Source organism: Salvelinus alpinus, chromosome 4 (assembly GCF_045679555.1).
Source record: "Salvelinus alpinus chromosome 4, SLU_Salpinus.1, whole genome shotgun sequence".
NCBI classification, from domain to species: Eukaryota; Metazoa; Chordata; class Actinopteri; order Salmoniformes; family Salmonidae; genus Salvelinus; species Salvelinus alpinus.
The window spans coordinates 75,789,443-75,814,123 of NC_092089.1; the positions used below are offsets into that span (position 1 = coordinate 75,789,443).

Genomic DNA, 24,681 nt, shown 5'->3' on the forward strand with positions numbered 1-24,681 from the left:
TCAATGCTCTCTTTAGCTACTTCACCTCAAACATCAATGGCTGTGTTATGTATTTCTCATAATTATTTATGATAATTTATATTTTACATTGTAAATTCCAACCACATTTTAACACTTGACACCTATTTGATTCTATCTTACTTTTTTTGGGGGAAATTCAGTTTCTTTGATATTTACACCTTGGTTGGCATTTGAAAAAATTAAAAACCCATATTTAAAATAGCTATAAAATGAGCTAGATACTGATTGTTTTACTCATTTCAATTTGTTCAACATTTAATATTGCATTTCAAGACCTAATTCTTAACATCAAGTCCTATGTACACATAAAAATAATATTTTCACACACCCTTTATAGCGTATTGTTTTGGGATGTTTCCTTTATCTGGTAATTGGCTGAAGGCCACTGAAAGGCATGTCCAACATTGCATCCCAAATGCCACACCTGTCAACACATCAGCATACAATAGGAGACGTCAGATATCACTGGCACCCCCCCACACCCGACTGTACCCTTTGCATTAATCAGGGACACGGGATTGGGGGGGGGGGGGGAAGCAGGCGAAGCCTGTGATCCATCTATAAAAGGCCACTTAAGCATATATTTCTTCTCAGATTCATCTGCTTCAGTTTTTCTCTGGCCTAACATGAAGGAGTTCCTGGGAGAGGGCAAACATTCTGGCTAATTAACACTACCTTTTATATACTCTCTCACTTTCACCCCTCTCTCTCTCTTTCTCTCTGTTTCTCTCTCTAGTGCTCTGTCTATCGTTTGCACCTTACACTTTCACCCCTCTCTCTCTCTTTCTCTCTGTTTCTCTCTCTAGCTCTCTGTCAATCGTTTGCACCTTACACTTTCTTCAATCTCTCTCTCTCTCTCTTTCTCTCTCTCTCTCTCTCTCTGTATTTGTGAATCTCAGTGACTGTCTTTCTACTCTCTCTCTTTCTATCTCTATCTCCCCCCCCCCCCCCCTCTCTCTCTCTATCTCTTCTATCATCCATCACATGAAGCCCAGAGGTGTCTTTCTCTATTTCTGTACCTTTTCGGTGAGCCCTTGACGCTTTTTTTTTTTTTCAATTTAAAGTTTTATTAAGTTTTCAAACAACCAACCAAACACATTCCACATTCACAGATGTGACAGACTTAAAAAAAAAAATATAATAATAATAATAATAAAAAAAAAAAAATGTTATATATATATATATATACATATATACATACCTACATATACATACAGTGGGGAGAACAAGTATTTGATACACTGACAATTTTGCAGGTTTTCCTACTTACAAAGCATGTAGAGGTCTGTAATTTTTATCATAGGTACACTTCAACTGTGAGAGAAGGAATCTAAAACAAAAATCCAGAAAATTACATTGTATGATTTTTAATTAATTAATTTGCATTTTATTGCATGACATAAGTATTTGATACATCAGAAAAGCAGAACTGAATATTTGGTACAGAAACCTTAGTTTGCAATTACAGAGATCATACGTTTCCTGTAGTTCTTGACCAGGTTTGCACACACTACAGCAGGGATTTTGGCCCACTCCTCCATACAGACCTTCTCCAGATCCTTCAGGTTTCGGGGCTGTCGCTGGGCAATACGGACTTTCGGCTCCCTCCAAAGATTTTCTATTGGGTTCAGGTCTGGAGACTGGATAGGCCACTCCAGGACCTTGAGATGCTTCTTACGGAGCCACTCCTTAGTTGCCCTGGCTGTGTGTTTCGGGTCGTTGTCATGCTGGAAGACCCAGCCACGACCCATCTTCAATGCTCTTACTGAGGGAAGGAGGTTGTTGGTCAAGATCTCGCGATACATGGCCCCATCCATCCTCCCTTCAATACGGTGCAGTCGTCCTGTCCCCTTTGCAGAAAAGCATCCCCAAAGAATGATGTTTCCACCTCCATGCTTCACGGTTGGGATGGTGTTCTTGGGGTTGTACTCATCCTTCTATTCCTCCAAACACGGCGAGTGGAGTTTAGAGCAAAAAGCTCTATTTTTGTCTCATCAGACCACATGACCTTCTCCCATTCCTCCTCTGGATCATCCAGATGGTCATTGGCAAACTTCAGACGGGCCTGGACATGCGCTGGCTTGAGCAGGGGGACCTTGCGTGCGCTGCAGGATTTTAATCCATGACGGCGTAGTGTGTTACTAATGGTTTTCTTTGAGACTGTGGTCCCAGCTCTCTTCAGGTCATTGACCAGGTCCTGCCGTGTAGTTCTGGGCTGATCCCTCACATTCCTCATGATCATTGATGCCCCACGAGGTGAGATCTTGCATGGAGCCCCAGACCGAGGGTGATTGACCGTCATCTTGAACTTCTTCCATTTTCTAATAATTGTGCCAACAGTTGTTGCCTTCTCACCAAGCTGCTTGGCTATTGTCCTGTAGCCCATCCCAGCCTTGTACAGGTCTACAATTTATCCCTGATGTCCTTACACAGCTCTCTGGTCTTGGCCATTGTGGAGAGGTTGGAGTCTGTTTGATTGAGTGTGTGGACAGGTGTCTTTTATACAGGTAACGAGTTCAAACAGTTAATACAGGTAATGAGTGGAGAACAGGAGGGCTTCTTAAAGAAAAACTAACAGGTCTGTGAGAGCCGGAATTCTTACTGGTTGGTAGGTGATCAAATACTTATGTCATGCAATAAAATGCAAATTAATTACTTAAAAATCATACAATGTGATTTTCTGGATTTTTGTTTTAGATTCCGTCTCTCACAGTTGAAGTGTACCTATGATAAAAATGACAGACCTCTACATGCTTTGTAAGTAGGAAAACCTGCAAAATCGGCAGTGTATCAAATACTTGTTCTCCCCACTGTACATACACACAAATAATAATTATAACAAAATTTAAAATGTAGAACTTGCAGCAGCACTATCAAGGTTCTTATTTGCTATTTCCAGCCTTAGCTGAGATGACGAGCCAATGATTAGTTTTTAGATTTTACAGCACCTTACACAACACGCATCTGCTCACCTCCCCGATCCCCCCATTCACTCTGTCCAATTTGAGATATAGTGGAGTAGTGGAGACCAGAGTCTATCAAACTTGGGCTGTCTCTTGTGGAGGTCATAAGTGAGCTTTTCAAGAGGGAGAAAGTCAACAATCTGGTCAATCCACATTTTAAATGTAGGAGAGGTACTAGAGGCCCACAATAGAAGGATACATTTCTTAGCAAAGTATGTAATGGTCATGAGCAAATTTTCTCTGTCAGGATCAAGAACAAAGTCCTGCTGGGCATTAAGAAGATAGAGACACGGGGTCATATCAAACTGTACATCTAGTATTTTCTGTGCAGCAGTATGTATAGATTGCCAAAATCTGGCAATCTCTCTACAGCTCCAAAATACATGCATATAGGTTCCACTTTCAGAGGTACATCTTTTACAGTTAGGAGAAATGTCTGTTTTCATTTTATGGACCCTTGACGCTTTTTGAAATAGTTGGCTTACCCCACCTTTGATGTTGTCTTCAAATGGATGCAGATCAAACTTTAAACTCCCGACCCAGATATAACGCTTAACACATTGAATTATCAAAATCATTCAACACTTGAAACGAACCATGTTCCGTAAACCTGTGTACAGTACATGTCACTGACTTGCAATAGCAGTGGGGGCAATGTTCACGTTTTTTTAAGGAAAATGCATTGTGTTTTGAAAGGTGAATAGGGAACTCTAGTGTTTTATGTCTGGATGCCGTGCTATTAATGGGCTTGCTCTACCGGAGGATTACTGCAAGTGGCAGATTATTCATTATTTTGATGGCAGTAGGGGAGCGGGCGGTTTCATAAACCACTTGACTGTGATGTGTGCTGCTATAGTAGACAGAGAGCGAGAGAAAGTTATGCCTGTAGATCTGTTTTCCTCCTCCAGAGAGGGTATTTGTAGCAACTTGCAGCTAGCACCAAGCAACCTTCAACTACTGCCAGCTTCAATTGATGGACTTGAATGGGTTATATACTGCATATACTGTATATAGGGTACATTCATGTCAGGTCCCAAATTATTTGCACCCTTGATAAAGATGAGAAATAATGACTGCATAAAATAAATCATTCAAATACTGAGCTATATTGTATCTCAATTTTATATATATATATTTTTTTATTTTATTATTATTTTATTCTAATACAATTGCTCAGAGAAAGAGATTTTGTTTTTCTCTCAAAAAAGGTAAAAATAATTGGCACCCCTGTTTTCAATACTCTGTCACCCTCCCCTTGCAAGGTTAACAACACAGTCTTTTTCTAAAATGTTTTCTGAGAGTGGAGAACACTTTGGGAGGGATCTTAGGCCCTTCCTCCGTACAGAACCCATACAGAATCCAAGCATTTACATTTGTTGGATGACATTGCAATAGAGCTCTTTGGCCACGCACACCAGTGGTGGGTTTGGCGTCAAAGAAAGATGCATATGCCGGAAAGAACCCCATACCTACTGTAAAATATGGTGGTGGATCTTTGACGTTATAGGGCTATTTTGCTTCCACTGGTCCTGGAACACTTGTAAATAAGGTCAACGGTCATTTGTGTTCTCCAATCCCATAAAACATTTTTGAAAAAGGCCCTTTGCCATTATCCTCGCAAGGTGAGGTTTTGAAAGGTATTGAAAACAGGGGTGGCAATAAGTTTAACCCCTATATTCTTTTAGATAGAACAATATTACTTCTTAAACAAAATCTCTTTCTCTGAGCAATTGTATTAGTATAACATAATATAATTTCAACATTTTTGGGAGCATACAATATATCTCAGTATTTGAATTATTTATTTTATATAGTCTTTTTTGCTCATTTTTGTCAAGGGTGCCAATAATGTTGGAAACAACTGTATATTAATAGGTAATGCTGGAATGTACTCTCTGTGGCAAATCTAATATGATATACAGTATACTGAGTCTAGGTACTAGAAAAACGATATCCAATTATGTTAGTTATTTCCATGATATCAGAGAACTGTATCAAAGCAGGACTTTGATATACCTACTGTAGTCACAGCTGATTGTTCATCTTATTGCAGATGCATCCCCATATGTATACATGCTTTCCTTTCTGTTTGCTTTGCTTTGAGAGAGACGAGAATAGAGTTGCTGCAAGTGAAATTAACATTTTAGTCTCTGATATCTGTACAGCACTGTCTGAACGAATGTACAAATTCAAATCAGGGAGCTGCAATGTGATGAGGCAGAGAAAGAGGGACTGTTGGTGGCCAGTTAGCCAGGAGCAGACAGCAGACAGGATTCCTCTCCAGGCATACTTTAGCATCTCTATGTTGGCTTTACTTCTTACCCTGACACTTTTTTAGTTTGGACACCCAGCTCCAAAGTGATTAATGCATCGCCACAGCCGCTTTGGAGGATGTCTTGCAGCGCTCTACCATTCTCCTTGCCAGCTCTCCTCCCTGATAGTTCTCTAACATGACACGAAGCGGAGGAGATTGATAGCAGTCATTACGTCGCTCTCAAAGAGCAACATGCGTTCCCAGCACAAGCCAGCGTGCTCCCCATTTAACTACTGCTAGCTCTGTACTTGGTTTAAAGGAATGCTGATGGTGGTATGGCACATAGTGTAGCCTTGCTACTGTGTGGTAACCTCCACACAGAGGAGAAACCAGTGGCATTCTAGAATACTTGTTGCCCTATTAGTTAAACTCAAAATGGCTATGTTTGCATTTTTTTCTACGAATACCTCCGTCTCCCTTTGAATAACCAAAATTCAAAGAGACGGAATTCTGGTCATGCAGAAAGAGAGGGCTATCAGACACTCTTTCCTGATATTGTTAGCGATATCAATATATTTCCCCAGGTTTTCCCCTCATCTGAGCCCCCCCCACCCCCCCAAAAAAGGACAGATTTAGCCTTTAAATTGGTTGATCCAGGCTGCGATGTTGGCTAAACCTGTTTTTAAAGCATTACATTGGTGAGAAGTAGACGGCAGTCTCCTCTGGGTGGTGCGACCTTATCAGGCTAAACACCTGACAATGAGATGCTATTGTCACTAAGGGGAACACAAAGATGCTGGGTAAAAGCGCCCCACCACTGTTATTGACCTCCATAAGAGAGTACTGCCCCCAGGCTTTCCTAGGTTCTCAAGTCCTTCAGACAGACTCAGCAAACCAAGGACACTTCAAATCAAGGTCCGGTGACTATGTTTGGATTGCTTTGTTTTAGATAAATATGTAACTCTTATTTTCTGTCAACCAACCATGCATGTATTGAACGCCTTAACCCAGATAAATATTCCAACCAACCATGCATGTATTGAACACCTTAACCCAGATTAACATTCCAACTAACCCTGCATATATTGAACACCTTAACCCAGATTAACGTTCCAACTAACCCTGCATATATTGAACACCTTAACCCAGATTAACATTCCAACCAACCCTGCATATATTGAACACCTTAACCCAGATTAACATTCCAACCAACCCTGCATATATTGAACACCTTAACCCAGATTAACGTTCCAAACAATCCTCATCATCATGTAGACATGACATATTGTCAATAAATATAAGTTTTATTGGCCCTAATCTATAGCCAATATAGACCTCGATGCACTGAGTTATGCCTTGCGTAAAAAACAGATCATATGGTCATGTTATTTACTTCTTTCTGCCGGCATTGAGGAGATATTGTCAGTCACATCAGTATTCACCATCCTCTGCTAGGTGTGGTGCATCTCTGCTCTACACAGCATTCTAAACATGGCTAGGTGTGGTGCATCTTTGCTCTACACAGCATTCTAAACCTGGCTAGGTGTGGTGCATCTCTGCTCTACACAGCATTCTAAACCTGGCTAGGTGTGGTGCATGTCTGCTCTACACAGCATTCTAAACCTGGCTAGGTGTGGTGCATCTCTGCTCTACACAGCATTGTAAACCTGGCTAGGTGTGGTGCATCTCTGCTCTACACAGCATTGTAAACCTGGCTAGGTGTGGTGCATCTCTGCTCTCCACAGCATCCTAAACCTGGTTCGTTATCTGTTCTGTTGTTGTTCCATACATTTTAGTTGATCCTCCTCCCCTGTCACTTCTAGCTCGCTCAGTCTTGTGTTAAAAAGATGTCTCCTATCAACACCCTGTACCTCTACAGTAGTGGACAGGAGTTTTCCAAGAAGAAAAACAGGAAAAGAGGCTAAAAAGGCATTTGAAAAAAGCTTATATCGGCATTATTGGTCGAGGTCAAATTAAACCTCTGGATCAAAGAAGTGATTCTAGAGTGTTGGCTATGGAATTCCAACTATATCAGTAAAGCTTTTGTTGACAGAGTATAACAAACCCTATAGCCATACAGTATGTATCCTGCCAGGAACCTTCCAGCTGCTCCTCTCGAAGCCGATAACTGATCGTTTCACAGAACCATATGTGGCCATTTTCTAATTTTCTAATCTTTTCTAATCACTTTTTCTCCTGTGAGCTTTCTCCTCACTTTCCATTGTGTATTTTATGTCATAATAAGCCATATTCAGATTAGTAGTATATTTCAGTCTTAGGAAACACAGCAGGGGTGTCTACATGTTCCAGGCTTCACCTCCCACTCCTAGTGGGTGAAATAGGAAGAGGGCAGATCGTAATAGCTCACTTGAAATAGCACTTGTTGATTATGTGATTTCCTTATCTAATTGGTGCAAACAAGAGTAGAGTGAGTCAAAGATTAGCAAAGTGTCTTGAATTGCAAATATGGTCTTAAATAAGTCACTTACACTGTATAACGATAGAGAAATGAAGTGGGATGAATGGTAAAATAAGTGCTGTTTTACTTTTTGTTCTGGAGTGGATTGTTGTGAGTAGGTTGTGACCTGTTGTCTAGAAAATACTCCTTCTCTTTTCTCGGTCCTGTGGCAAATTCAAAAGACTCCATTATATTATGAGTAGTTCAGAACTTGATATGCACCAGGATGAGAATGGTTTGCTAGAATGTTAATAGATATCTGACGGTATGATTCATATCTAATGGCTTCCGGTATGATTCATATCTAATGACTGCCAGTATGATTCATAGCTAATGGCTTCCGGTATGATTCATAGCTAATGACTGCCAGTATGATTCATAGCTAATGACTGCCAGTATGATTCATAGCTAATGGCTTCCGGTATGATTCATAGCTAATGACTGCCAGTATTATTCATAGCTAATGGCTGACGGTGTGATTCATAGCTAATGGCTGCTGGTATGATTCATAGCTAATGGCTGTTGATATTATTCATAGCTATTGGCTGTTGGTATGATTCATAGCTAATAGTTGCCGGTATGATTCATAGCTAATGGCTGCTGGTATGATTCATAGCTAATGGCTGTTGATATTATTCATAGCTATTGGCTGTTGGTATGATTCATAGCTAATAGTTGCCGGTATGATTCATAGCTAATGGCTGCTGGTATGATTCATAGCTAATGGCTGTTGATATTATTCATAGCTATTGGCTGTTGGTATGATTCATAGCTAATAGTTGCCGGTATGATTCATAGCTAATAGTTGCTGGTATGATTCATAGCTAATAGTTGCCGGTATGATTCATAGCTAATTGTTGCCGGTATGATTCATAGCTAATGGCTGTTGATATTATTCATAGCTATTGGCTGTTGGTATGATTCATAGCTAATAGTTGCCGGTATGATTCATAGCTAATAGTTGCCTGTATGATTCATAGCTAATAGTTGCCTGTATGATTCATAGCTAATGGCTGTCGGTAGGATTCATAGCTAATGACTGCCAGTATGATTCATATCTAATGGCTTCCGGTATGATTCATAGCTAATGACTGCCAGTATGATTCATATCTAATGGCTTCCGGTATGATTCATAGCTAATGACTGCCAGTATGATTCATATCTAATGGCTTCCGGTATGATTCATAGCTAATGACTGCCAGTATTATTCATAGCTAATGGCTGACGGTGTGATTCATAGCTAATGGCTGCTGGTATGATTCATAGCTAATGGCTGTTGATATTATTCATAGCTATTGGCTGTTGGTATGATTCATAGCTAATAGTTGCCGGTATGATTCATAGCTAATAGTTGCTGGTATGATTCATAGCTAATAGTTGCCGGTATGATTCATAGCTAATTGTTGCCGGTATGATTCATAGCTAATGGCTGTTGATATTATTCATAGCTATTGGCTGTTGGTATGATTCATAGCTAATAGTTGCCGGTATGATTCATAGCTAATAGTTGCCTGTATGATTCATAGCTAATAGTTGCCTGTATGATTCATAGCTAATGGCTGTCGGTAGGATTCATAGCTAATGGCTGCCGGTATGATTCATAGCTAATAGTTGCCAGTATGATTCATAGCTAATAGTTGCCTGTATGATTCATAGCTAATAGTTGCCTGTATGATTCATAGCTAATGGCTGTCGGTAGGATTCATAGCTAATGGCTGCCGGTATGATTCATAGCTAATAGTTGCCAGTATGATTCATAGCTAATAGTTGCCGGTATGATTCATAGCTAATGACTGCCGGTATTATTCATAGCTAATGGCTGCCCGTATGATACATAGCTAATGGATACCGGTATGATTCATAAATAATGGCTGTCATTATGATTCATGTCATTGTGGACCCAAATGTTCTTTCTGCATATTAGCACTGTAAGTGTATGGAAGCCATGGAGGTGTAATGCAGTGTTTTCAGCCCACTTGCTTGTCTGTTGTATCATTCTCTCTATCCCTATTCTGTTAGCACTCTCCTAGCATCCACACATGGGCTTTACTGCACCAGCAGGTAAACTGGCCATACCACTGAGAGTCACTTCTGGCTATAATTCATAGAAAAGCTGTATACTCAAGTGATGAGCACAGGTTTAATATTACCTAGACTCCACCAAAACTAACATGAGGAAAAACATGTATCTACAACCTATGCTGTATCCATAATTCTGCGGAATCTAGTGGAGGGCTTACATGTAAGAGTGGGATGCCTCTTGGAGACAACATTGAGGTGAAAAATCAATAGCTGCCAAACAAAGTGAAATGTTAGGTTTAGTCTGATACATAACAGATACCGCCTAGGCTGATTTGTCTTCAGTGAATCAAGGCTGGAACAGTTGATGCCTGTCTGCTGTTGTCAGTTACCACTGCATTAGACACGTTTGAAGGACAGTAAGTCTGGCTGGTCCTGTTATTGAGTTACCTTAATAGCCAACGTGCGGGAAGGTCTAACATGAAAAGAAAGGCATCTTCAGAATCAAGGGCTGTTGCACAGCAGCTTAACTTACCAGCCAATTTCACTAATGAATTTGGTAGTAACGCCTACTGCCACAGAAGGGATTCATGAAGTGGATGGTGGTTTCAATAAGTGTGTTGTGTGCTGGATTAATCTCAAAGACAAATAAAGTTGAGATACATGCACTTATCTGACGTTGATGCATAAACCATGCATTGATAACAATTAGGGCTGTGAATTGCCAGGAGCAATGCGATTTATCAACATACACTGATACGATATGTATTGCGATTCTCATGATTCTCATGATTCTATATATTGCGATTGAATACTGTCATTTTATTGCAATTTGATGTTCCAAACATATTGCTCACTATATGTCTGCAGCAGAGAGACAAGAGAGAGCATTAGAAAACCAATTTGATCAGTCATGGAAATAAAAGTGCTGAAAACATGTTGGCTCATTATTTAAAAAGTAAAAAGAAGATAGAGTAATTTTCATCCTATAGCTTGTTCTCCATCCATTTTTTTCTCCCCATCACTTACATTTTTTTAATTAAAATGTTTTCAGTTCTGTGTCCTGGTTTCAAAATAGAATTTGTATGTAAGTGGCTAGGCCCGCTTAATGATGCTGTCAGCTAAGTCTTCCTGTACTCTGAAGCAAACAAACAAGCAATTTCTATATTTTTTACTGATCGATAGAATCCCCAAACAACGCATAGCTTTGATCATAGGTTTCAACCGGGAAGGTTCTATTCATCATGTTGAACACTTGGAGTTGGCTTAGTTGCCTCAGCAAATCAAGACTGCATATTTTACTTTCTAGCCCTGAGCATATGCAATCTTCAAGACTCTGCTAGTGTCCTCCGCATGGAGCCTGGGGCCATATCATAGTGCTGATTGTGCAGGTTGGATCATTAGAGGGTACACTGGTTGCTGTACATGGGATGCTGAGAGGGGGATAGGGAGAGAGGGATATGGAGAGAGGGATAGGGAGAGAGGGATAGGGAGAGGGGGTAGGGAGAGGGGGTAGGGAGAGGGGGATAGGGAGAGGGGGAGAGGGAGAGAGGGATAGGGAGAGAGGGATAGGGAGAGAGGGATAGGGAGAGAGGGATAGGGAGAGAGGGATAGGGAGAGAGGGATAGGGAGAGAGGGATAGGGAGAGGGGGATAGGGAGAGAGGGATAGGGAGAGGGGGATAGGGAGAGAGATGGTATGAAGAAAGATTGGAAAACATCAGGAAGTCCAAACTGGCTGGTTGGTGGAATCTTGTGGTGTGTGTGTTCATGGTGCTTAGATGTGTGCATTCATGTGCGTTTGTGTATGAATGTGGGGGAGAGGATCAATGTTGTGGAAAAGAACTGCCTCCCCCGGAAGAGCCATATCCTTGGCTTTGAATTATTCTAGAATGCCCTGGTCTGTGTCAAACAGCACTGTAACGGTAGGATACCAATTTATAGCCTTGGCCTTATAAACCTTCCCTTAGAAAGCAGGATGTCAGCCACTACAATGTCACAATACACCTGGGGATAATACTGGACAGTGGGGTATCATATTTTTTGGAAGCACTGGTGTCAGATTATGTCTCGACCTCCGAGCCATCGTTTATCTCTAAAGCAGAGAGTAATGCTGGTCTCAGGATTTGCAGTGAAGCATTGTCTGTAGATAGTGATTGCAGCTATGCCATTGTTAGTCAATTTGTTGGGTTCTTTTGAGGAAGTACAGTGCCTATAGAAAGTCTACATGCCCTTGAACTTTTTTCACATTTTGTTGCGTTACAAAGTGGGATTGAAATAGATTTAAGTAATAGATCAACACAAAATATTCCATAATGTCAAAGTGAAAAGAACATTTTTTATTTTTATAACTAAAATATAGTCGTTGCGTAAGTATTCCCCCCTTTGTTTAGGCAAGCCTAAATTAGTTCAGAAGTAAAATTTGGCTTAACAAATCACATAATAAGTTATATGGACTCACTCTGTGTAAAATAAAATGGGTTGACATGATTTTGAACCCCTACCCCTTCCTCTGTCCCCCATAGGTACAACATCTTTAAGGTCCCTCAGTCAAGTACTGAATTTCAAGCACAGCTTCAAATATCAGGGAGCTTTTCCGAAAGCCTCTTATAGAAGGGCAGTGATTGGTAGATGTGTAGCAATAGCAAATCAGACATTGAATATCTCTTTAAGCATGGTCAAGTTTATAATTATGCTGTGGATTATTTATTAAACCACTCAGACACATCAAAGATACAGTCGTCCTTCTGAAGTGTAATTCTGCAAAAAATTTGCAAATGAATACACTTTTTGGCCTAAATGCAAAGTCCTGTTTGGGGCAAATCCAAGACAACACATCACTGAGTAACTGCTTCCTTATTTTCAAGCGTGGTGGTGGCTGCATCATGGTATGGGTATGCTTGACATCAGCAAATACGGGAGTTTTTCAGAATAAAAAGAAACGGCAAACTCCTAGAGAAAAACCTGCTTCAGTCTGCTTTCCACCAGACACTGGGAGAGGAATTCACCTTTCAGTTGGACAATAACCTACAACACAAGGCCAAAACTACACTGGATATGCTTACCAAGAAAACAGTGGATGTTCCTGAGTGGCAAAGTTACAGTTTTGACATAAATTTGCTCGAAAATCTATTCCAAGACTTAACAATTGCTGTCTAGTCATAATCCACAACAGAGCTTGAAGACTTTTGAAAAGAATAATGGGCAAACATTGGACAATACAGGTGTGTGAAGCTCTTATGAGACTTACCCAAGAAGACACATAGCTGGAATCACTGCCAAAGGTGTTTCTAACATGTGTTGACTCAGGGGGGTGAATACTTACAGTATCTAATCAAGGTACATTAGTGTTCTATTTTTCATTAATACAAAGAAATTGAGTATTTTGAGTATTTTGACATTAGAGTACTTTGTGAAGATCTTTGACAAAAAATGACAAATACATTTTAATCAAACTTTGTAACACAACAAAAATAAATCCAAGGGGGTGTAGACTTTCTATAGGCCCTATAGCTGTCTTTCATTCTACAAATTGCTCATTTAAAGAGTGCCTTTGTTTACGTAGTCCATTAGAAAAATGAATCAGCTGAAAGTGGAAACGCGTCAAGTTGTAAACAAAATACTTGCCATTATTTGTGAAGGGAATGCTTTCCCCTTTTTAACTGTTGACAGGTCTCTTCTCTATCCCTTTGAACAGTGTTTCGCTCGGGAAATGCAATTATAGCAAACATTGTGACAGCTATTAGAACCCCAAATGGCCTGTTTTTCCTGGTTCCATTTGCCCAAGTGATTTGGAAGGCGTGGCCTAAGTGAACAAGAGGCATATCAATAGTCCACCTGACAGGGTTGAATTGCTGCACTAAAGACACTGGAGAACGCCATTAGAGCCTAAAACATTTTTTGAAAAGAGAAATGACTGATTGTTTTAAAGGTGTTTACAGTTGAAGTATCTTCACCTATTCCAGGCAGGCAGCCTACATACCTTTTTGAATGGGTAATTTTGAAGCGACCAGAAAATAATGCTATGGCGGAGGTTTGACAAATAAGCCTTACAAACTGACAGTATATAATATGTTCAACAGGGGCAATGCTACAATCAATATCATTTCTGGAACCACTCCTTTGCCAGCCTCCACTAGTCCCCAACTCTCAACCAGGATTTATTTCCTGCTGCCATCCGTCCATCACCATGACAACACAAAGCAGTCCTACTGACTAATGGCACTACCTATCCAGGTCACGACAGTCTTTTTGATGAAGAAAAGGTCTTGGCACCTGGTTGAACCCGTAATGCTGGCAGGACAAATTGACTGTCTAATGTTTGGGTAATGACGCCTAGAGCTGTTTTTCATCTCCTGTCTATCTCCTGTCCATCTCCTATCCATCATGTGTCACATCACGTGTTATGCTTCTTCTCTGTTGAATGGCAGGGTTATTAGGATCATCTGAATTTTCATATTTTTGAAAGACATTGAAAGACATTGTTATTTATTTCTCCTTCAAAATATTCTTAAAAATTTTCTGACACTAGCTATCTTTTCATCCAAATTGGCGACAGATTTTCAAGCGAATATTCTAAAATCCGCATAAAGACAATATGCACATTTTCCCACCAGTGGTGTGTTTCCACCAAATGGACTTGTTGCAGATAAAAATCAGTGCATAATGACTCTTGTCTTGGGACCTGCGCTCTAGCCAACATCTTGCAGATACAGTGCGGGTAGGCTGTGCAGGTAGGCTTGTCTACAATGATGAGATTATTATTTGTCAAACGGCAGTCAAGCATCGATCAGAATAAGAACCTCAATATTTATTGGAAAGGAGCATCAAGATCACTGTGCACTTGCACCACCCTGTGAAGTTCATAACTTATTTAACCTGTAGCCCAATAAACTGCATGCTTTCCTGAGTTGTAGTGGGAGGACCATACACCATATTGTCGCGTGACTCCAAGTTTACTTCGATATGATGGTTTTTATATCAATATTTGCGCATTAAGGTGTTTCCACTGCCATTTCTCACCTAATTCATTGTAGCAAAACGTCCTGTTTCCATCACAGCTGTCATGATTTTTTGTTATTCGGTATGACTTTACTCGCATAAAAACTGTGGATGGAAACATGGTTACTGAGATAATAGCTGTCAACATGTGACTAACAGCTTGCTAGTTGGCTTATCCCAGCTACTTATGAATAACTACAACTTGTGATTGCAATACATGTCTGTAGCAACAGCTAGTAGTGTCACGTCCTGACCATAGAAAGCCTGTATTTTCTATGGTAGAGTAGGTCAGGGCGTGACTAGGGGTTTTAGTCTAGTTTATTATTTCTATGTGGGGTTCTAGGTTTAATTTTCTATGTTGGGGTTTGTGTATGATTCCAAAATAGAGGCAGCTGGTAATCGTTGTCTCTAATTGGGGATCATACTTAAGTTGCATTTTTCCACCTGTGGGTTATGGGATATTGTTTGTGTTACTGTGTTTTGAGTTAGTGCACGTAGCATCTCGTTAGTCACGGTTCGTTGTTAGTTTATTGTTTATTTGTTTTTGTATTTGTTAAGTTTCACTTTATCATTCCAATTATGTGGAACTCAACATACGCTGCGCCTTGGTCCGACCATTATTACGAACAACGTGACAAGTAGTGATGATTGTTTTGGTGATCTGTAAGTTGTCATGTTTAGTCAGGGAGACAGGGAGACCTACTGAAGTATTTAATTGAAAGTTCAACATTTCATCATGATGACCATGTTTATAATCATTACAGTATCTTTCTTTACACCCTCATACTAATAATTATGTCATATTGAAATGTTACCCTGGCCTTCTGTAGTGAGCTGAATTGGGGGGGAATGTAAGAGTTCTTTGATGTGATGAGAAGCTGGGTAAGGAGAGGGCTGGTGTGTTTGACAGGGTAAGGTAGCAGGAAGTTTGAGGGAATTCAAAAGGAGCTCTCCTGAACCTCAGGCCCTTATAGTTCAAAGCTACAACCCTTCTCTTTGCTGAAGAATTCCCTAAAAGTCACCAGGAAGGTGGTTCTAATGGTTCTGGATCCCAACAGGGTTGACTGCACTCCCCTAGGCCATCCAATATGAGTCTGAGCTGCCACCTCCACTACAGAGCTCTGCTAAAACTAACTCCCATCGTCCAACCAGAGACAGGACAGTAATACACACAGCCTGATCACACACTTAAGTGATATAGTGACTAAAACGGAAGACTCTGTAAAGAGATTATTCTAGGCTGGGGATGTTCATATTTATTCACTAGCTATGAAATGGTAGATCAAAATCCCTGACACAATGGAACTTCCTGCTCTTATTTATTTCAATGGAACGGTGATGATATCGTACAATTTTCATAATGGTGAAGGACTAAATAGTCAAAGTGAATGCCGTTTCATAGCCATTATCAGTTGCTTCCATCACTTAATAGACACTTAAGTGTCTGAAGACCTTTGTGCTTTTTGCACATTTTAAAAAGCCTTTTACCATTCTGTCCAAGCTTATAGTACTCAGATTGTTGTTCTGCAAAACAGCTTTTAATTGTCTCCTGGTGCTGTGTCAAATATTGTACTCTGTATTCAGAACCAATGGACTAATCATGAGGAGATATTTCAGAAGAGGGAATACCTGAGAAAGCCATTGAAGCAGACTTTCAAGGGATTGCAAGATAGAGAAAGATCAAGACAAATCCAGCGAACAGCCACGGGACTCTTAGCTGTTGAGAATGGATCAGCCATCCAACAGCAGCTGTACTGATGGATTGTGGAGAGGTTAATGGTAATCGTCTTTAAGAATGTAATGTTCTTAACAAAACCTTAAAACCGCTTGCTTTTTTCACTGACCGATTGTAATCCTAAATTGTGCAACGTGACGATGGGAGTCGACAGTTCGTGAAACCATTATCATGAAAGGAAAGTAACACACGTAGACACAAAGAGATGCAAAAACCTGTCGGTCCAATTCCCAAAGGGTTCCATTCTTCTAAAAACCAAGAATTAAAAACGCACCAAAGGGAATTCCGCTTCGAGAGACATTATTGTGAAAGTATAGACGCTTCATAAACCCGGCGTTTGATAGATATCGCAGGCGCCATTAAGATCTGAATGAGGTTGTCGTTTCAGCAGCCAGCATGCAGTATTAATCAAAAAGGGCCTTTAATTAAAGCATCTCGTCTGATGGAGACAATGACAAGATGACATTGAGGAGTTATGGAAGGGAGGCATCTGTCTTGATCTGATTTCAAATCATAGCCCCAGAAAACACACAGCTGTTTCATCCCAGGGCTCTTCGCTCTTAAAATATCAGGTTAATTGCTTGTGTTTTGGTGTAAGAGAATGCCAAGCTGTCTCAGAGAATCATTGTTTCACACACTTGAACACATGCATTCGTGTGCATATCCTCTCACATGCACATGCGAGAACATTTGCAAGGCACTCTCTCTAGCACCACACTCACTGGCGCATGGGTGGCAATTAATGATGAAGCACACCGGTGCCAATTGGTTTGATTGCTTAACAGCATCACGGTGCAGTTGACATTGGACTTGATGAGGTGTGGAGATCACATGAGATGTGCAATTACTATCTATTAAATTAATGTAAAGATGTTGACCTTTGTCTCAGCACCAAATACATTTATAAAAAGTAAATGTTTAGAAAGTGCAGAAATTCCCACCATAAATGTCTGGCCACCCAATACATTAAATATCTATTACCAGAGCAAGATAAATAGTGGAAAAATATGGCGTCTCAAATGCTTAGATATTTAGATTTAGATATATTTAGATATGCAGATGGATGCATCCTGACCGGTTGCATCACTGCCTGGTACGGCAATTGCTCGGCCTCCGGCCGCAAGGCACTTCAGAGGGTAGTGCGTACGGCCCAGTACATCACTGGGGCAAAGCTGCCTGCCATCCAGGACCTCTACACCAGGCGGTGTCAGAGGAAGGCCCTAAAAATTGTCAAAGACCCCAGCCACCCCAGTCATAGACTGTTCTCTCTACTACCGCATGGCAAGCGGTACCGGAGTGCCAAGTCTAGGACAAAAAGGCTTCTCAACAGTTTTTACCCCCAAGCCATAAGACTCCTGAACAGGTAACCAAAATGGTTACCCGGACTATTTGCATTGTGTGCCCCCCCCAACCTCTCTTTTACGCTGCTGCTACTCTCTGTTTAGCTTATATGCATAGTCACTTTAACTTTACATTCATGTACATACTACCTAAATGGCCCGACCAACCAGTGCTCCCGCACATTGGCTAACCGGGCTATCTGCATTGTGTCCCACCACCCGCCAACCCCTCTTTTTACGCTTCTGCTAATCTCTGTTCATCATATAGGCATAGTTACTTTAACGATACCTACATGTACATACTACCTCAATAAGCCTGACTAACAGGTGTCTGTATATAGCCTTGCTACTCTTTTTTCAAATGCCTTTTTACTGTTGTTTTATTTCTTTACTTACCTACACACACACACACACACACACATACCTTTTTTTCCCCGCACCATTGGTTAGAGCCTGTAAGTAAGCATTTCACTGTAAGGTCTACACCTGTTGTATTCGGCGCACATGACAAATAAACTTTGATTTGATTTGACTCTACCAAGTCGAAGTGTTCTAATTTGTATGTAAAGGATTATCTTATTTATCAAGTATTCTAATAACCAAGTACAAGAAGATGATTTCGTTATGTAATGTAATCAAGTTCCCACTTAGTCATCCTGTGCGTAACTTGAAGGGATAACAACCACTGTAACTAATTGTATATCTTCATTAAACCTTGAGGCAGTACAATGAGCCAGTTAATATCTTTGCTAATCTACATTTGACCCCACAAGGTGAACTCATGAAGATAGAGGCATTTCCATAGTTTTTATTATAGATTTTATTGAGCTCAAATTAGATGTTTTGATCATTTACATTAACATGCAATTTGGTTGAAAGGGCTGCTACAGTATGATACATACAATATTGTAAAACAATGGATTTGTGTAAAGCTTATCTCAACCTAACTCAAAAGTCCAATAAACATTAACTAGTAGAAATACATAAAACCTTTCTTAACTATAAACCATTGAATGTGTAGTGTTGTTCCTAACATAGGATATTTCTATACAAAAGACAATAGACCATTACAGGGTTACCATAGCAGATCAATGTTTCAGACGTTTCACCAACAGCTCACACTATGTTTCTATACAAAAGACAATAGACCATTACAGGGTTACCATAGCAGATCAATGTTTCAGACATTTCACCAACAGCTCACACTATGTTTCTATACAATAGACAATAGACCATTACAGGGTTACCATAGCAGATCAATGTTTCAGACATTTCACCAACAGCTCACACTATGTTTCTATACAAAAGACAATAGACCATTACAGGGTTACCATAGCAGATCAATGTTTCAGACATTTCACCAACAGCTCACACTATGTTTCTATACAATAGACAATAGACCATTACAGGGTTACCATAGCAGATCAATGTTTCAGACATTTCACCAACAGCTCACACTATGTTTCTATACAATAGACAATAGACCATTACAGGGTTACCATAGCAGATCAATGTTTCAGACGTTTCACCAACAGCTCACACTATGTTTCTATACAATAGACAATAGACCATTACAGGGTTACCATAGCAGATCAATGTTTCAGACGTTTCACCAACAGCTCACACTATGTTTCTATACAATAGACAATAGACCATTACAGGGTCACCATAGCAGATCAATGTTTCAGACATTTCACCAACAGCTCACACTATGTTTCTATACAATAGACAATAGACCATTACAGGGTCACCATAGCAGATCAATGTTTCAGACATTTCACCAACAGCTCACACTATGTTTCTATACAATAGACAATAGACCATTACAGGGTCACCATAGCAGATCAATGTTTCAGACGTTTCACGAACAGCTCACACTATGTTTCTATACAATAGACAATAGACCATTACAGAGTCACCATAGCAGATCAATGTTTCAGACGTTTCACCAACAGCTCACACTATGTTTCTATACAATAGACAATAGACCATTACAGGGTCACCATAGCAGATCAATGTTTCAGACATTTCACCAACAGCTCACACTATGTTTCTATACAATAGACAATAGACCATTACAGGGTCACCATAGCAGATCAATGTTTCAGACATTTCACCAACAGCTCACACTATGTTTCTATACAATAGACAATAGACCATTACAGGGTCACCATAGCAGATCAATGTTTCAGACGTTTCACGAACAGCTCACACTATGTTTCTATACAATAGACAATAGACCATTACAGAGTCACCATAGCAGATCAATGTTTCAGACGTTTCACCAACAGCTCACACTATGTTTCTATACAATAGACAATAGACCATTACAGGGTCACCATAGCAGATCAATGTTTCAGACATTTCACCAACAGCTCACACTATGTTTCTATACAAAAGACAATAGACCATTACAGGGTTACCATAGCAGATCAATGTTTCAGACATTTCACCAACAGCTCACACTATGTTTCTATACAATAGACAATAGACCATTACAGGGTTACCATAGCAGATCAATGTTTCAGACATTTCACCAACAGCTCACACTATGTTTCTATACAAAAGACAATAGACCATTACAGGGTTACCATAGCAGATCAATGTTTCAGACATTTCACCAACAGCTCACACTATGTTTCTATACAATAGACAATAGACCATTACAGGGTTACCATAGCAGATCAATGTTTCAGACATTTCACCAACAGCTCACACTATGTTTCTATACAATAGACAATAGACCATTACAGGGTTACCATAGCAGATCAATGTTTCAGACATTTCACCAACAGCTCACACTATGTTTCTATACAATAGACAATAGACCATTACAGGGTTACCATAGCAGATCAATGTTTCAGACGTTTCACCAACAGCTCACACTATGTTTCTATACAATAGACAATAGACCATTACAGGGTTACCATAGCAGATCAATGTTTCAGACGTTTCACCAACAGCTCACACTATGTTTCTATACAATAGACAATAGACCATTACAGGGTCACCATAGCAGATCAATGTTTCAGACATTTCACCAACAGCTCACACTATGTTTCTATACAATAGACAATAGACCATTACAGGGTCACCATAGCAGATCAATGTTTCAGACATTTCACCAACAGCTCACACTATGTTTCTATACAATAGACAATAGACCATTACAGGGTCACCATAGCAGATCAATGTTTCAGACGTTTCACGAACAGCTCACACTATGTTTCTATACAATAGACAATAGACCATTACAGAGTCACCATAGCAGATCAATGTTTCAGACGTTTCACCAACAGCTCACACTATGTTTCTATACAATAGACAATAGACCATTACAGGGTCACCATAGCAGATCAATGTTTCAGACATTTCACCAACAGCTCACACTATGTTTCTATACAATAGACAATAGACCATTACAGGGTTACCATAGCAGATCAATGTTTCAGACATTTCACCAACAGCTCACACTATGTTTCTATACAATAGACAATAGACCATTACAGGGTCACCATAGCAGATCAATGTTTCAGACGTTTCACCAACAGCTCACACTATGTTTCTATACAATAGACAATAGACCATTACAGGGTCACCATAGCAGATCAATGTTTCAGACATTTCACCCACAGCTCACACTATGCAATATTCATACAAGCTTATGAAATTATTACTTCAGTGTCTGAAAAGTAACTTTGAAGGGTTTTGGATTTTATGTTTTAAGATGGTTAAATGGTTGTCACTTCACATGCTGCTTATGTTGTGTTTGATGTTAGAACATGTGTTTGATGCCATTCATTGGGTGAGTTTTGAGGAATTTGAAACTGAACAAAAGTGTCTGTGCCCTATTAAAACATGTCGGTAACCCTCCTTCCCCTTGAAGATTTAACACACAATAACATGTATTACACCCTGCTGTGGATGTTCCCTCCTGGAACTTCTAACATTGTAGGCCATCATTGTAAATAATAATTTGTTCTTAACTGACGTGCCTAGTTAAATAAAGGATAAATAAAACATTTATAAATAATGTATTACTTTTACATTAAAAGTTTGACTATGTTGATTTAACTCATAATGTGTCTCAGTACACACAGTATTATAACAATATCTACATAGGTTATAACCCTGAAATAGGACACTGTCATGTCAACTGTTGCCTGCCCTTCCCATAGGCCCCAAGTCCGTAATGAATTATACAGCTGAGAAATAATTCCTGTAGAAAATTATTTCTGAATGACACGCATACATTTCCTCAGCCTTGCGGAAGCGACGTAGGGGTTGTTTGTCAGCTGCTGGAGGTTTGCTTCGTGTTGACAGGTGTGCAGCGAGAGGCAAAGGCACACTGACAGGGACAATTTGCATAGCCACTAAAGAGGCAGCCTCCCTGAAACAATGCATGATGTCCTTCAAACAAAGTTGTAATTTTTGGCCTTCACTCTTGTCATATTATTTTAGCACAGTCCATGTTACTGGCCTTAACTTGTCATATTGTTTCTGGGTCTTTCTCTAGGGCTGGAATCAGCGAAATGACAAGTCGAAACATCAGCATACCATTAGGTGACCATTAGGACATCCAGCATGTAACAAGGATTGTGCCAAAATCCAAATTCATATCCAGCTGTTTACCCTATCAAAGCATGCTGTTAATGCAGACGACATAGTTCAAGAAAAGTCCTGACTTTTTCAAGTATCTCAAAGATTGCCCTAACCCTTAAAAAACCCACCTCCATTTGGAATTTACGGGAGCAAATCAGAAATGTCAGCATTGTAGGTTTACCTCTTAGCGTTGAAGATGGATAGATAATCACGACGTGTCATTCCGGGGGCCAATTACACAGCTTTGTGTGAAATTGGAAAACCTGTTCTCTGAACGCTCTAATGGATGTTCTGGTCATTAGTTATTTGAGAGTCTTTTCGGGCTGTAATCAAACGTGAAACATCCTGTTAAGCTCCCATAAAGAAACAGCTGCCTCTATAAATGACCTTCTGGGTTAAAGAACCCAACATTCAGCCAGTTGGTGTTTGCCACAATTATCAATATTTTTTTGTTGCTATAGCATCTCATGCATTTGATACGCAATTTTAGGTTGCATTTACTTTTCTTGGTTTGTCAGATAGCCACAGCTTCATACAGAACACAATCACCAGTTTATTGCAAGCAGCTCCCCCACAAGATAGTAACAACCCAAAATCAATGCCAAGCAGGTGTACTATACTTTTTTTTGTTTTACATTCAGGTGTTCTCATATGTGCTTACAGTCTCTTTCTGTTTCCCTTTGAACAGGAGCCCAACTGTCGAGTCAACAAGGCCCGCCTCCTCTACCACCAGCCCCTCCCCCTCACCACAAACACCACCCGTCCATTACGTCGTTGAGCCGCGGCTCGCTGGCCAATCAGAGGAGCCTAAGCCCTCCCCCCTCGGCTGGCCTGGTGGCCGAGTTGCAGAGCGCAGCGGAATGTGTCCAGCTGCAGGACAGCTGGGTCCTGGGCAGCAATGTGGCCCTGGAGAGCAGGTGAGTGCTCTGATGCACCTGGGGGGTTTGTGACAGTTTGTGACATCCAATACACCTGGGGATATGATGACCCATCGCACCTTTAGGGAGTGACTCATCTGAGAGATCAGTATTCCCAATGAAAGCGTCATATCTACATGTACGTTAAAGGGAAATGTCAAAAATCTTCAACATCAACATCCCATCATATTCCATATATATATTTTCACATATGTGAAAATGGCACGTTTCTAGGTTTTGTAGTAAAAAAAGGGAAGATAATGGGAAGGGAAGAAAAGATCCAATGACATCATCAACCAATTAGTAGACAGCAATTGGTCAAAATTACATGATGCACACCGATGATGTCATTAGAAACACTTATCTTCATCTATCTTTTTTACTACAAAACATAGAAACGCACCAAATTGTACATATGTTGATGAATATGAAGTTGAAAAATGGTGACGTTTCCCTTTAAGCGAAGAAAGAGGTTGGTTTATTATAATCTGAATGTACATTTCTCTATGTATCTTCTGGTGCATCTCAGTGGAACTGTTGGTGTCCTTGTCATGGGTAGCCCTTTCCTACAGTCAAATGACTAGTGGCCTCATGAGTGGAATTGTATTCATATTTTTTCATAATTTCATAATTAATAAACTGGTGTTTCTATGTCAAACGTTTTTGTTATTTTTCAGTCTTCTGTGATGTATATTACATTTTCCTCTTCTGTCTCTGCTGCTAAAGCCACTTTCTACCACTCTAAATTCCAAGCATCTGCCTCTAACCCTAGGAAGCTCTTTGCCACCTTCTCCTCCCTCCTGAATCCTCCTCCCCCTCCTCCCCCCTCCTCCCTCTCTGCAGATGACTTCGTCAACCATTTTGAAAAGAAGGTCGACGACATCCGATCCTCGTTTGCTAAGTCAAACGACACCGCTGGTTCTGCTCACACTGCCCTACCCTGTGCTCTGACCTCTTTCTCCCCTCTCTCTCCAGATGAAATCTCGCGTCTTGTGACGGCCGGCCGCCCAACAACCTGCCCGCTTGACCCTATCCCCTCCTCTCTTCTCCAGACCATTTCCGGAGACCTTCTCCCTTACCTCACCTCGCTCATCAACTCATCCTTGACCGCTGGCTACGTCCCTTCCGTCTTCAAGAGAGCGAGAGTTGCACCCCTGCTGAAAAAACCTACACTCGATCCCTCCGATGTCAACAACTACAGACCAGTATCCCTTCTTTCTTTTCTCTCCAAAACTCTCGAACGTGCCGTCCTTGGCCAGCTCTCCCGCTATCTCTCTCAGAATGACCTTCTTGATCCAAATCAGTCAGGTTTCAAGACTAGTCATTCAACTGAGACTGCTCTTCTCTGTATCACGGAGGCGCTCCGCACTGCT

At 40.4% G+C, this 24,681-nt stretch overlaps 1 protein-coding gene across 4 annotated transcripts in view; it reads left to right on the forward strand.

The window, feature by feature from the left end:
* Positions 1-24,681, forward strand: part of LOC139574453 (teneurin-3) — a 175,828-nt gene that overhangs the window by 52,059 nt on the left and 99,088 nt on the right. For all 4 annotated transcript variants that reach the window (XM_071399021.1, XM_071399022.1, XM_071399023.1 and 1 more), the window contains one exon: positions 23,080-23,308. In XM_071399021.1, the coding sequence (XP_071255122.1) occupies positions 23,080-23,308 (229 nt within the window). The remainder of the gene's footprint in view (positions 1-23,079; positions 23,309-24,681) is intronic.